The sequence below is a fragment of the Coloeus monedula genome (assembly GCF_965178545.1).
Source record: "Coloeus monedula genome assembly, chromosome: 2".
Classification (NCBI taxonomy): Eukaryota; Metazoa; Chordata; class Aves; order Passeriformes; family Corvidae; genus Coloeus; species Coloeus monedula.
In genome coordinates, this window is record NC_138782.1 from 74,890,841 (window position 1) to 74,905,555 (window position 14,715).

General features: G+C 39.4%; 1 protein-coding gene across 1 annotated transcript in view; it reads left to right on the top strand.

Moving 5' to 3' along the window:
* Window positions 1–14,350, top strand: part of PDSS2 (decaprenyl diphosphate synthase subunit 2) — a 118,576-nt gene extending 104,226 nt beyond the window's left edge. Inside the window, exons 7-8 of the mRNA XM_082277026.1 lie at window positions 2,080–2,115; window positions 11,087–14,350. Of these exons, the coding sequence (XP_082133152.1) occupies window positions 2,080–2,115; window positions 11,087–11,245 (195 nt within the window). The 3' untranslated portion in view covers window positions 11,246–14,350. The remainder of the gene's footprint in view (window positions 1–2,079; window positions 2,116–11,086) is intronic.
* Window positions 14,351–14,715: the final 365 nt, after the last annotated feature.

Here is a 14,715-nt window from a genome sequence, read left to right on the forward strand (position 1 = left end):
GAAGCACGCCCACCCTTCCTGGACTCCCTTGTTTTTAAGGGCTGCTTCCCAAGGAACTCTCCAAATAAGTTTCCTGAACAGGCCAAAGTCTGCCTTCTGGAAGTCTAGTGTGAAAGTTTTATTGATGCCCCTCCTTATTTCACCAAATATTGAAAACTCTATAATTTCATGATCCCTATGCCCCAGACAGCCTCTGGGCCATTTGTATGGTTTTAATAGATAAAGCACATGCTGTGCACTCAGGCCCTGTCAGAAGCTTAACCAGTTGAGCAAGTCTGATGTAAAAGGTAAAAAAACATCTGTGTGTGTGAGATGAAGGTCAGAAAAAAGTCAGAGCCAAACTACTACTGTGAGGATAAAAAAAGAAAAAAAGCAATGGTGCAGTTGTAGTAAAGAAGGCTTAGGAGACTGGATGAGGTTGCTGCATGGAGAAGCACAACAGCCATTGACTTGAATGCTTGGCAGGAGCAGATCATGAGAAAATATTCTTGCTGTTGGTAATGAGAACATTATGCAGCACAGGAGGAGGCACACTGAGCACACCTTTCCTGGTATTGCTGCGGCTGAAAAGCATCTTCCTCAAACACGTTGTCAGATTCTCTGCTGCGGTGTGAATCTGCATGTAGGCAATCACTTGTTAAGGAACATGCTTCTGGTGTGTTCTAATATACAGTATAACTACTGGGTATATTTTGAAGAAGCTGTTAGATCCAATCAGGTGAATAAAAGTTGGCAAATCAAAGAAGATTGGAATATACAAATAAGGAAGCAGTTATTGGCAGTGGGTTTGCTACTCCCAAATGCTATCAGGCTGTTTTCTTAATATGCATTCCAGAAAAGCTGGCTCTTGAGAAGACTAAAGAGAGAAGCAAAGGGGTTTTGTGGATCAGTCCCCTTTCTCCTTCAGAAGAATCAGTTCTGTTATCTACAGTTCTCCTTCATGTTCTGTTTGCTTAGTATCTCATCAGGTTGTTTCTCTCTTTTATTTTTCCTCCCTTACAAAAATTATTTCGTATTCCAAGTCCGGGCCAGCTTGGCATCATCTCTTTAAAGCTGTGCTTGCCACATAGTGTTCCTCTTTAGTGCAGGCCTCAGCTCTTCTCCTTATCCCAGCTGGTCTGCTCTTTTGGCTGATCTCTGAAGTTCCCACAAAGGACATGGAGAGGTAGTGGTCCTAATCTACATCTTTTCAGGAGACACATTGCAGATGAAGTGAGGTTTGGGGTCTTCCCTTGAGGAAGCTAGAGGGAAAGAAACAGGTGATTTTTTTTTTCCCCCCTCAATGTGCCTGGAAGGAGAAGAGCTGGAGTTGGATGAAGTGATAATGGCACATCTGTATCTGATCTCGGGGAAGGATTTTCAGGTTGGTTAAGTGGAAATCCTCTGGTTCTTGCAGAGCGCTGCCACTGAGTGAGAAAGACGTCTTCTCTTCTACATCATTCTGTGAAAAAATTCAAGAAGTTGGACTGCATATTTGTCTGCATCTGGGCAAGAAGAAATTTAAAATTTATTTGTATTTCTCCCTGAATATGTTAGGAGTTACAGGTTGTATTTATCTCTCACTTACTCAAAGGGTGATGCTGATACTTAAATCCAAATCAGAAGCACCTCTAACCTGGGTGTAACAGCTCTGGCAGGATCCAACAGCCCCTTTTGAGAGCTCTAGACTATTGCCTCATGGAAGTCAGTATAGATATTCAGAGAGTTCTCTTTAAAGAAAGTAAATCCTGTTGTTGCTGATAGGAAGTATGGCTTATTTCAGAATCTCAGGGGAGAGATTAATTAATGCAAACAGCAAGATTTCTTAAGACCAAAACATTTTGGATTCACCAAATGTTTAACTACAAGTCATACTAAAAAAGCCTAAAAATTACACTGAGTATCTGCAGCTCTCATCTGAAACAGAACCATGTTGTGTAAGCTGGTAACACGTTTGGTTGTATTTTAGGGTTTTCTGTATCAGATTCCTAAAGAAAGTAAGTTATGTTTAAAGTAGTAGCTCATTTAATAGCATTCTTTATTCTTGCAGCTCTAGTTTGTAGTATGTAGTGTCTGATAGAAAATCTCTTTCTTTTTAAGGCACAAGGAAAAGGAAACATCATGGACTATAAGAAGGTTGGTAAATTACATTTATATCTCATTTTTAATATTTTTTAAAATATTTTCAAGGATATTTTTGACAGGTGAGAGAAACTTCCTTATTAAAGCTAGGTTGTAAGTTGAGTGTGTGGATATGAAGGGAGGGAGAATGGCTCGTGCAATTTTTTGATTTTAAGAAGCCGCAAAGAGACAGCTGTACTGTAACTATAAAATGTAGCTATTTAATAATCGTATTTTAATAATGTATCTAAAAATAGTAATTTAATAATGTAGTTATTGAATAATCATTTTTACTCTCATTTCTCTCATTTACTTCCTCAAACTCGATTTTCAGACCAGGCTTCTGATGGCTTTTGCAGTCTTTTTTTTCCTGGAGTCATTCGCGGGTTAGATCTTATCAGTGGTCTCTCTCTGTTGGTAGAGTACACTGCTAATTTTTTTTTTTAATCTCACCTTAGTTCCATGCCATCTCTTAAAAAAATATACACATACACGTGTTCTACAATAATTTGGTTTCTTGCGGTCCCCATTACAACTTTGAGCTTTACAGTGCTGTATTTGCTACTTCTCTATCATAAAGGCAGACCTGAACTAAGTAGCTTAACTACTACAAGTAACTGGGACACATTAAAACTCTTAAAGGGCTGCAGGAGATGGCTGACAAGGTTCCCCTGGTTAAATACTGGGGCACAGCATGCTCGTGTTGGAGAGAGAAGATGACATTGTGTCCCCAGCTCAGTGAGCATGAGCCTGACTTGTTCTGAGTCTTAAGTAGATCATGAAGTCCAGTCAGTTGTCTCCAGCATTGGTGGGAAATAATTTATAAATTACTGAGCATGCACGATTGAGAATTGCTTCTTGAAGTGAGGCCTGATGAGTGTTACAGCTCTGGCTGGTTGCTGCTCATATGGAAGGCTAACACACAAGTACGGGTCAGATTACTGTAATTATTCTGTATTAAGAAAAATTGCAATTCGGATTATTAAAAAACCTCTCTGCCCTTCCTTCCTCTTAGAACATAAGCAGGATCTCAACCTTACTTTGCTATTTAAAATCATTGTGCTTTTAGGTTTTTCTCTACAACAGTCACAGTTGTATCAGTTTTCTTTCTTCTAAATCACCACTGAGAGCACCAAATTTATTTTTCAGATGTGTCTTGGGGAAACTCCTGTGAATATTTAAGATAGGTTACTTATTTTTGCTATTTCAGAATGGGTTTTGTTCTTTTAATTGTTAAAATTGTGGTCCACATAGTGTCATTTCCATACTTTGACCAAAAAAAAAAAGGCAAAGGGGAAAGAAAAGCATCTAAATTTGCTTAACTAAATTAAACATTTTTCAGAGTATTCTGTATTTTGAATGAAATTTTTTCGTTTCTTGGATCCTTCACATGGAATTAAAAAACTTAGAATATGCTTAGGCAACTTGGACACTTGAATAAACAGTAAAGAAGAAGAGAAAGCCCTTCTGGTTTTATATTTTGAGCAATTGACTTCTGTCAGAAAGCACATGATTTTTGCTATCTTTGGGTATCTCTTGCACAAGCCAAAGGTATTATGAGTTTAGTAACGATAGTTACTGTATGATTTTTGTGAGTTCAAACAGCAATCAGTTTTTGGGGTTTTTTTAGAAGTCAGTTTCAAAAACTTAGGCTATCACATCCCTCTTTTCTCTGTTTGTTGGTTTAAAGTAAAAGTGGTCATTAGTTATATCCATGCTAAATGAACTCAGGAACCTGTAGCTGTCCCGAGCAGAATAACTTCACCAGCATTTGCACACAGCCAATTAGAGGGCATGTTTTGCTGTACAAATTAGTATTTATTTTTTTGCTTTTTGTCATGTTGTCTTTTCTCCTGCATCAATAGAGTCGGTGCTTTGCACATTGCTCAGTCTTTTCTTCTCAGCATCACAGTCCCTTCTCATCTTTCTATTCAGTTGATACAGTTACTTTAACGTTCTTAATCAAATCTGGGAGCTTGTTTCTCTTTCCTCTCCTTTTTAATTTTGTAAAAGCAAAGATCACCAAAACTAGCTGTAGAACTTCTGAAAATTTTGATTATTTTTCTTCTCTTAGTTTTTATTATCAACTTCAGTGTGCCACTTAGTTGAGATAAAAATATTGTTCCTTTAGTTAAACTCATAAATATATGTATACAAAAGTTGTTAGCTGTATAGCTCACTTAAGAAAGTTTTACCTTGCTTGCTGCATTTTCAGTTAAAATAATGAAGGTAAATTTGAGAAATTGAGATCCGCACGTTTAACATGCCTCCTTAAAAGGCAAAAAGTCTTATTTCAATTTTGAGGCTGCTTAAGAATTTTGAATGGTTCTTTTGATGGATTTTATATTGAAATGGTACCTCTGATTTTTTTCACTGATAAAAAAATACTTTTATTGTACCAGCAAGTTTAATGAGGTCTCTGACACAAATATAGAAGTGAAATGCTTTCTATTAATTTAATAACGTTTGAGACTGTCTTGTAAATAAGGTCACTATGTTCTGCAAAATTTTTTAGATTTTTTTTCCTCCCTGCTTTGCTCAATCTTCTTATCGGAAGGGTTTTGATATCACAAAAAGATTAAGGTCTGTGTTTCTGAATATATTCTCTCACATTAGAATCAGAGTGTTTCACCCTGTTTTTTCCTGTACCATCACACCACATCCAGACAAATTATTGATCCATCATTGTGGTGTTTGAAAGTCTCTTCCAGAGATGAAAAAAGTGTTTCAGCTGTTTTAGTGGTGTTTCTCAGATAACAAAAGGAAAACTACTGATTTAATGTCAGGAACAAATTTCATGTGTGCATTGAAAGAAACAGCAACTTTCTTGTCCCCCTCATTTGTATGTGGCAAAAATCTCAGACTTCTTAAAATCAAAAAGCTTTTGTCCATTTTACATCTACCTTGCATGCAAGCTGCAAGATACAAGCTGTGTAATTCTCAAACAACAACCTGAGATTCTTAATTTAATTGTTACCACTTGATAATATTGATTAAAAACTGTCTGCTAAAAGTCGAGGCCTTAATGGTGCTTGGCATTATACAGGCTTGTTAAAGAAGTGTAACAGAGGCATAACTAGCAGCAGAAATGAGTAAGCTAGAAATAATTCTTGTTTTCTGGCCAAGGCTCTAGAAAAATGATAACCTAATACTAAATAAAGAAACAAATCCGGTATTTTGTAGCTGATGACAATGCTATGCAATTATTTGTTACTTTTCTAAATGCAATATTCAGGAAAGATAAATTAAGTCAAGTGAGAGAGGATGTAGCAAAACTTAATTTTTTTTTTTACTGTACCCCTGACCATTTGCTCTGCTGTCTGTTATAGAGGCCTTTCATCCAAACTGGCATAGGAAGTATGGCACAGTGTGGCACAGTATGCTGTGACATACTTTCTTGGTTTGTATATGAAGTATTGTGCACTACATCAACTCCAGGAGCAGAGTTTGTACAGTGCTGGAAGAGCATGAGTCAGGATGGGGTAGATCCAGCTGTTCACACTGCATGGCACTAAAGGCTTGACTTCCCATATGGTAGGAAAGAGAGAAGAAGAATGGGAAAGGTCATATGTGGTTACAAGGAGGTTTCTCAGCAGTGCTCTACTGCCATGCTGCTAATAAATAACAGTAGCACGGTGCCATCCAGTTGTGCCAGCCAGTTGTGCCCTTGCCCACCCCACTGCTCACTGCCATGGCGAGTGCAGCCATCCTGTGCAGTGCTGGCTGCGGCTCTGCCGCCCCGAGGTGTAAGGGACCCTCATCCCGTGGCTTTGTTTACATGCCAGGGAATCGTCATGAGGTGTGTCATGACTGTAGGCCACAGACTGTTCACTCTCTTGCTCCTGAAATGCAGCAAACAGTTAAAAACAGAGGGTTGTTGTTTGTGGATGCTTATGACCCGGGTTGGTTTTGCATGAAGATTTGTCTTGTTTGTTTTGGAGCAACCACTGCTGTTAGTTCCTTTTGTTATGTATAATAAAACCCACAGCATAGTCAGTGATTTAATGAAGATGGGGTTTTTTAGATGTGTTAGTAGTATTGCAAAAGCATCCAAGACCATTCAGATTAAACAATTTTCTTATTTTTTGGAATTAATATCTGAATTATCAAGGTGTACATCCAGTACCAACAATCACTTGCATCTTTGTTTGTAGTCAGTGGGTATTTTCCCACTTCCTTGGGATGAGAATCCAGCATAACTTTTGTTTCATTAAAGCAAATAATCATCGCATGTTTTAACATAAATACCAAGTTGATTGCTTGTGTATGCTAAAATGACAATTAACAATCACTATTTGCAGTAGTGGGATTTAAGAAAATTACGCTTTTTGGTAAAGAGTCTGCACAACTGCCATTGTTTAGATTTAAAAGCTAGTGGGTCTTGCTAAGTTCATTGTGAAAGACATGGAAAGGCATTGATGTCCCTTCTAAAATAACAAAGAGTCTGTACAATCAATCAGTGTCTCAGGATGGTTTGTGATTTTTTGGCAAAGAGTATTCTAAGAGCTGTGTAACAGCAGTGTTCCCTGTAAGCAGGCCATCTTTCCTCTCCTGTTGGGGACAGCCCTCCCCACATTTGGTCTCACCCTATTTATAGTGTGGGTTTCAGTTTGAAGTAAAAAGAAAATTTTTCTGTTTGTCAGATGAATAAAGAAAATAAATTCTACTCTACTAATGGAGGCTTCTGCAGGGCGTTTGGGCCCTTTGAAGATGCATTTCTTTACCTTTTGTACAGAAACAGTTTCTCAGAAAATATTTGAAAAATACTGTCCTAGTTTCAGCTGGCATATCATGCTGCATATAGCCAACAAAGATTTTTAAAAAAATAAATTTAAATCCTATGATGCTGTGAAGTGATGTAAATAAATGATTGTCTGGTGTTTTTTTGAGAAGGAAGAGCTCAACCCTATATCCAGCCACAAGAATGGATGCTGAAACATTCCAAAGTACTTCTTTATAAAACAAAGGAAAAAATGGACAATATTGATCTACTACCTATGAAATATGTTGATACTTTTTTAAGGTAACATTTCAGCAGTCTAAAACACCAGTGGTTATTGAGCATGCTGTTCCCACAAAAGGGAAAACAAATTTAGAAAAGCCAGTGCAGAACACTGCAGGCGCTTACAGCATTATTCAGTCACTCAGCCACAGATCAATTTAGATTTTGGGGTTTGGGGTTTCTTTTTGTTTCAGCAAGTACTGTGCGTTTCAGAAACACAAAATGTTTTAGCTCGCTTCAGGATCACAAAGAATGCGTGATATTCAAAGATTGCAGTATATAACAAATTATCTGGTTTAGGATCATCCTTCTAAAACAACATCAAAGAAATCTGAAGTTACTTTTGATATTTTGCCATTGAAGTAATTAACCCTAGGTTGGACTATGGAAAAAAAATCAGGAATTTCAGTGTTCTCTTTCTCCCATTGCATTTAAAGTCTATTACATTGAAAATATTCACCACGTATTCAATGAGTCTTCCTACCCCGCCCCACCCTGCCCCTGGTTTGTTGCTCCCTACAGGTAGTACTGTGTGAAAGGAATCTTCTTTCCTTTGGCTCATGAAGCAGAAATGTCTCAACAGAGAAGATTTGAAATCAGTTGACTTTGTACTTGAACACCTGCTTAGTTTTTGACTCCTTTAGTTCTTCAGTCTCCAAATCCAGCAGTTCCTAGCTTGCCTCTTTGACCTCTTGCTGCCCTCAGACTAGCTGTTCTGTCCAACAGCAATCCAGAGCAGTTGGTCTGAAAGGCAAATCCTTCATTTCTGTGGTATGGATGAGAAATCCTCTCTTTGCCTTTTTAAAACAAACAGACTGGGAAACATGGTACTTTGAACTCTATTCACAGAATCATACAGTAATTGAAGTTGGAAGGGACCTCTGGGTGATGTCTGGTGCAGCCTCTCGCTCAAAGCAGAGCCAGTGTGGGTTTGCTCAGTTAAGTTTTTTGTATCTGCAAGGGCGCAGATTGCAAAGCAGTGCAGATATGTTGTGGAGGAGATCACGTCTCATCTGAGCCTAAACTTGGCTGTGCTATTGCAAGACTATTCTTTAAGCTGAATTTAAATAACCAAAACCCAGTTGGTGGTTTTTTCAGAGTCTTGGCACTTCTAGAATGAAGTACAGCTTTAATGGCAATGGTCTGAACAAAAGCTTAAAAGTAAAAATGCGGTATTCCAGCATATCTAGCAGTTCAACTGGAGAAAAGTATAGCTAAGCAATCTGTGTTTTGACTTGTATTCAGTTTTAATTACTGAATATCATTCTGAAGAAGATTGTGTGGATTAAATTGTTCCTGCAAGTGAAAATATGCACAAAATTAAATATGCCATATAAGTAGAGACTAAAAGAGCAGATTCTTATATTTAGAAGAAATTAATGAGGCAGCTTAAATAAAGTTTATAAAGTAAAAAATAAAAGCAGTTAATTTTGCTTTTCTGTTCATTTGCTGCAAAAATTAGCTGTTCCTTTCCAAATTTTAAAATAATACATCTATACTGGATACACTGATTTCTTTTTTTCTTCTGCATCCTTAGTTTGTGAAGTTCATTACATAAAATTATTGAAGCTCAAAATTTGAGAGAGAGTCTGAAAATGTAACTGTAATACAACTTAAGACTTAAATTAGGGGGCTTTTCCATACAGCAGGGCTACTGAAGCCTGGTTTCTTAAGGAGTTATTTCCTCTATTTCTTTAATAACTATCCCACTACAAAAAGCCAAATTTCTACTTTTTTTTTCCCTTGTACAACCCCAGCTGAGATAGAGGTAGCATGCAGTCTGGTTAGTTCAGACTGGTTTGCCTCTGTGTGTGCTTATTTGAGTTGACCAGCTGCTTCTGCAAGTGGAATATAAAACAGGTACGTTTTTGAGGGCTATAAATTGTTCATTACGTAGGATGATCTCTAACTGAAAAGCTGGGGAAGGAGCTTGCCATATAAGCAGGTATTTCCATTTCGATGTTCCTTGAACTTTGCTGGGAAACATTTAACAGTGGATTAGGCTGATTTTTGTGTAGTGATTCCTCTGCCTATAGTTTGACACGAGCTTTGTGATTGTATTGGCTTCAAAGCAGTGTGTGTGTCTGAGGGCTTACACAAGACAAGCGTGTAAATGGATTGTGTCCTTGTGTAAGGATTCTCCCCCTTCCCAGACTCTGCTCTTTCAACTAAGTCATGGTACATATATGTGAGCACATACATGCCTAAGCTAAGCTCCTCTGGCTTTTGACCAATTTGAAGACTTTCTAGGATTTTCTTTCCTGTTTACATCCCAATATATACTGCCATGAATATTAGAAGCTATGCTAATCCTTTTTAATAAGCTTTAGCAAATCAGCAGAGTTTGCCTCAAGATGTGTGGGTTCTACTATCCCACAAGGTTGTGCCTCAAAGAAGGGGGAAGGGACACCTTTGCACGCTGCTAGAGCACCTCATCTCACCTATCCTCACCTTTGCTGCAGAGCCCTGGAAATATGGCTGATTCTCACTCATTAGAAGACATGTTGAATTAGCTATGTGATGCATTTATGCCTCAGGGCAAGTTCCTTTCCAGCACACAGTGCAGGCAGATTCCAGCTGAAGAGGAGAATAAAATTTTTATGAATTGGGACTTAAACACTCAAGTGCTGTAATATGCTTTCAGCTAATTTCATCTTTAAATACAGATAATGAATCCACTTTCAGATAAGAAGCATCGTTCATTCTGTATGAATGCAAGTAGTATAGAAAGTGGGTGACTTACAATTTGGTCATATCTAGGATTTATATATATATATATGCGTGTGTGTGTGTGTATGATTTAAACTAGATAGGTAAGGTGATACTGATGTATTTTCAAAATATTTTGGGCACTGAGCTGTTTATTGATGGAAAACATGCCTTAGGAAACTTCCCTCTATAGTTTGTTACTGTAGGTACCTGTATCCAAGATAAGCCATTTTTTTAAAAAGCTGGTGCAGTGCAGTAAGACAGTTGTGAAAGCCAGGTGGGGTGTGTTAAAGATCATGAAATGCTGTAATGCTTTTGGAAGAATCAAAACCCAAATATCCACCAGACCGTTGTTCCCAGGCTCTGGCATGAGGCATCAGGCTGTATTTTAGAGTAGAAAATGTGTTTCGTGTCAGTCTCATGATGCTGTTCAAGAAAAACTACTAATTAAAAATAAAAAAGCCCTTAATAAGAGCTATTTAGAGCTTCTGCTAAGTTCAGGTATGGGGAAACGAACATGTTTTGTTTTGTCAATTTTGTTTGTATTATTTCATAGGAAATTTAACCCATCATTTACCCAAGTTTTTTAGGTGCCAAATCTTTCCAGCAACTTGCTGTGAAATGTCAGTTATTCCATGAAAGTATTTTCTTTCTCATATGGTGTATCATCAAGCCTTTGTCAAATTCCGTAGCCTTACTGGTAAGATGGAGTTCGTGTGAGTTCAGTGTGATGGTTTACCACATTTTACTGACAAAATTTGCTTTTGTCCACTGTGACCAGTGTAATCACACGGTCTATAAATAGAAACCCCTATTACAAAATACAGTCATTCCACCTGTGTCATCTGTGCTGATTTCTGAAAGCAGGGGATGGAATGGGTGTTCATAAAATGCAGGTTTTTACTGCAGGAAACCGGAGTGTGAGTGAATGGCTGGTTTGCCAGTTCTGCACAAAAGCTCTCAGGCAGTGGCTGAGGTATGAAATGCTCAGATACTTCGAAAATTTAATTATTTTTTTTTTTTTTTAGTTTAAGTGTGCCCTTTGGAGAGCCAGCATCTTTCAGGTGATGAAGTAACAGGTGGTGTAGTTTAAATTATGCACAGTTTCACTGTAGTGGGGAGCTAAACAGAGCAGCTGAGAGGATTTAAGGGCTTTGTATGATGGCTTTGGCTTTGCCTTTACCTCGGGAAGAGGCAGTGGAAGCCCTGTGCTCCTAGAGATAACTGTGCACTGCTGGAACCCCCCCACACCGATGTGCCTGTGTTTTCCAACAGCTGCAGGAAGCGATCAAGGCTGGCAAAGGTGTGACATCTGCCATCGACCTCTGCCGCTGCCACGGAAACAGAGCACTGGCAGCCCTGGAGCGATTCCCTCCCTCGGAGGCCAGGGACGCCTTGGCCAACATTGTCTACGCCGTGACCAGGCTTCCCTGACCTGCCGCTCCGGGAGGAGCATCTCTCCCTCCACAGGTGGACACCAGTGCTGCCTCACACCTCTGATCACCTCATCCCATCCCGGCAGAGGAACGTGCACTCGCTGCCGCCGCCAGCAGCAAAATTCGGGAGAGGAAAGAAAAAAGGTCACAGACGGTTTTCGCTTGTCGTGCCAGAAGCGCACTTGAGGCTGCACCGGTAGAAATAATTAATGAGTCCCGTTTCCGTGACCTCAGCAAATGGACAGGAAATAAGTCGGTATTGATTGGGCACCAGCGGGGACGGCGCCAGGGCGGAGGCCGGTGGTTTTCCTGCCAGAGGGAGGGATAGAGAGAGGGAGGGATGGAAGGGCGTGAAGATCCAGGTGTCACAAGAAACCCGCTCAAACCTGCCCAGAGAGAAGCCGGGAATTAACATACCCTTATCCAAGGGGAAGGGCAGTTTGGCGGATTAATGGGGGAAAATCCCTCTGTGTCTATGAGCAGTCATGTCTCCTCACACTGTTTTTATGCATTCAAATGTAAAATTACCCTGTGCCTAATGAGTTCTGTATTTGAGAAACTTGCTGAGAAAATGTGTCAAGCATGGTAAGTAGGAGTTTTAAAATATTTAATCAAATATTAATTTGGCTCTGTTAAGGGAACTGAGTGCCTAGAGTTTATACTGTGCCTATGTAAAATGTTGCTCTGGGTCAAAGAATGAGGTTTTTCCAACACCTCTGGGGGAGGGAATATCCCTCCCTCAGATCCAGCAGTTTGTTTCAACAGAGTCTTACACTAAAGAGTTTTCTATGTTTGTGACACTTGTGTTAATTTAAGCCAAATAAATGTTAATTTGTAAGGCTAGACATCAGCCCTTGGCAGAAAGGAAGCAGGAATGCTCCTCTGTGAGTAGTCACTGCACTGAATAAAATGCAGAAAATACCAGAGAAGTTTTGAACCTCAGCAGGTTGGATTTTCAAGTCCAATTACAGACAGCTTATAAGGTGTATCAGAAGCATGCAATTTGAGACCGTCTCTGTTTTGTTCATAGGAGATGATTTTTGTGGTTTGCACACGTGCAATCTGAGAATGCCGTTGACAAGAAGGCTGAGTTTACATAAATGATCTAGATTGAGACTCAGCTACCTTTCTTCCTTCTGTGGTGTAATTACAGCCCAATCTGGAGACAGCTAGCACAGCAAACAGATTTCATTACATCCCTCACTCAAACACTAAGTGGAGTTATTTCTGTTAAATTCTCTCCTCCCTCCTTTTCCCCCTGCACTCCCTCCCTGTTGCACAGCTTGTTTGTCATAGATCGGCGTGTTGCATTCCACCAAATGCAAAATATAAATAAAAACTCTATCCTCTAAAAATATACTGAAAATACACCCTGTGTAATGTACATAATATTCTGTGTACATTCTGCCCACCTTATACCATGATATTTCATGTACAATAAGCAACCTTGAGTCACAATCTTTGTTTAGGAGCAGAATCCAGAACTCAGGACTCACTTTGTTCTGGAGAATGGCTTCAACACCAGACCCCTTATTACTTGCACTTTCTCTCTTGCCTGCCCTGGCATTTTCTTTCTTCCTAAGACTCTTGCACTTCTCCCTGAGTTACTGTTGTTACTGAAACAGGGAGGCTGGAGACAGAAGAGAAACACTGAGAAGTGTGGTTTATTCCAGGCAGTTACCCATGAAGTTCCCTGAAGTTCTCCTAATAAAAAATGTGCTTGAACGAAATACCTAAACACAACCAGAGTCATATTTCAGCTTTCTTTGGCTCTTGTTTTTACATACTACATTAAGTAAGAGCCATTCATCATCTTTTCTTTGTCTTACATCTGTGTTAATTGGTTCATAATGATTTAGGGCTGCAAAAAGCTCGGGTTGCTGGAGATATTCTGAGTCACTTCACCTCACCTGTGTGAAAAAAATACCAAACATAATGCAAAACTATGTACACCTCATTTATTTTTTCATGCAAGTGCAAGTTTTTATTTGTACTTGTTACCAATAAAAGGTAATCATCAAAAATTAATTACTTTTTTTTTGTATTTTTACCACAGTATGTTCTGATTGCTCCTGAATAATTCAACCTTAATTTAAAAAAAACCAAACAAACAGTATGAGTTGTCACTCATCAATATTATTAAGTAATCTTATATTTAAGGAATTTGCCTGTAATTCTTCAGAAATTTTTGTTGTCTTGTTTCCTCCAGGTAAACTACAAGCAAAGTATTGTACCCGTCTGTCAGACTCCGGGTGAATTAGTCAGTGCTGTGTTCTCATACACTGCTCACACCTCGTACAGCTTCTGAGCAGTGTGTAACCTTCGGGCTGTTCTGATCTTATTTTTGTCCGCTTGGTTCCTTGTCCCCGCCTACCTCTAAAGCAGGTCAGGGAGAGGGACGCCTGCGGTCTGAGGAAGGCATTCACACCATTTACTTCAGTCACCCAGCTACTCAACCAGACATTCCTGTTGGCTGCTCCTCTGAACTTATCACCAGTATGGATTTGCCACACCATTCCACAGATGCACAAAATACAGGACAAGATCCCAGCTGCTTTTTAAACCAAATTAAAATTAAAAAGTTACCCTGATCCACTGCATCTTACTTCTGATGGAGTTAATTTTCTTTGTAGTATCCTATACAATGCCATGTTTTGGATAGGTAACTAAAACAGCGTTGCTCACCCGCTGTGCTCAGCAGTACTTGCACAGTGCCAAAACTTCCTCCGCTCCTCACTCCAACACCCAGCGAGGGGTTGGTTGTGGGCAAGGGGCTGGGACAGTTGACCTCAGAGATAGTTTGTCCTGTACAAGATCATGCTCAGCAGTATGGGGGTGGGGAGTGGAGATGTTCCAGGGGCCTCTTGCTTGGGCACTGTCTGGACATCAATGGACTGGTATTGATTGCTTTTTCATTGCTTGTTTTTCATGGTTTTGTTTTCATTTTTTCCTCTTGTACCTATTAAACTGTCTTTAATTCAACCCACAAATTTTCTTACTGTTGCCCTTCTCTGCGGTAGTATGGAGACACTTCTCCATCTGTTAATGGTTAGGGATTTTTAGAAGAATCTATTAAAATTGTGTCTTTTGTTGGTGGCATCAATTTCAGTTTCCCACTGAAATTCCCAATATTTTTGACCTTTAGGATTGTAGCCTCAAACTGTTCCAGGAACAGAAGTAGTTCAGTACAAAGCTCTTTCTGGTCTGAGAGTCTCCTTGCCCCCACTCGTACTCACTGAGCTGAAGCACTAGGAAATTCCAAGTGGAAATAGGCTCTTAATCATAACGCACTTAGTGGACTGTCTTTATACCCTTCAGTTCCTCCTCACCTGTTTGTAAACACTCTTTGAATGATTTTGCACATTCAGTATTTTAGTTAAGGAGCGAGTCATGCAAATCCAAAAAACTCTTGTTTGCCTGCCTCTGGCCTCACACTCACACTGGCTGGATAGAGAGGAATGCTGCTCC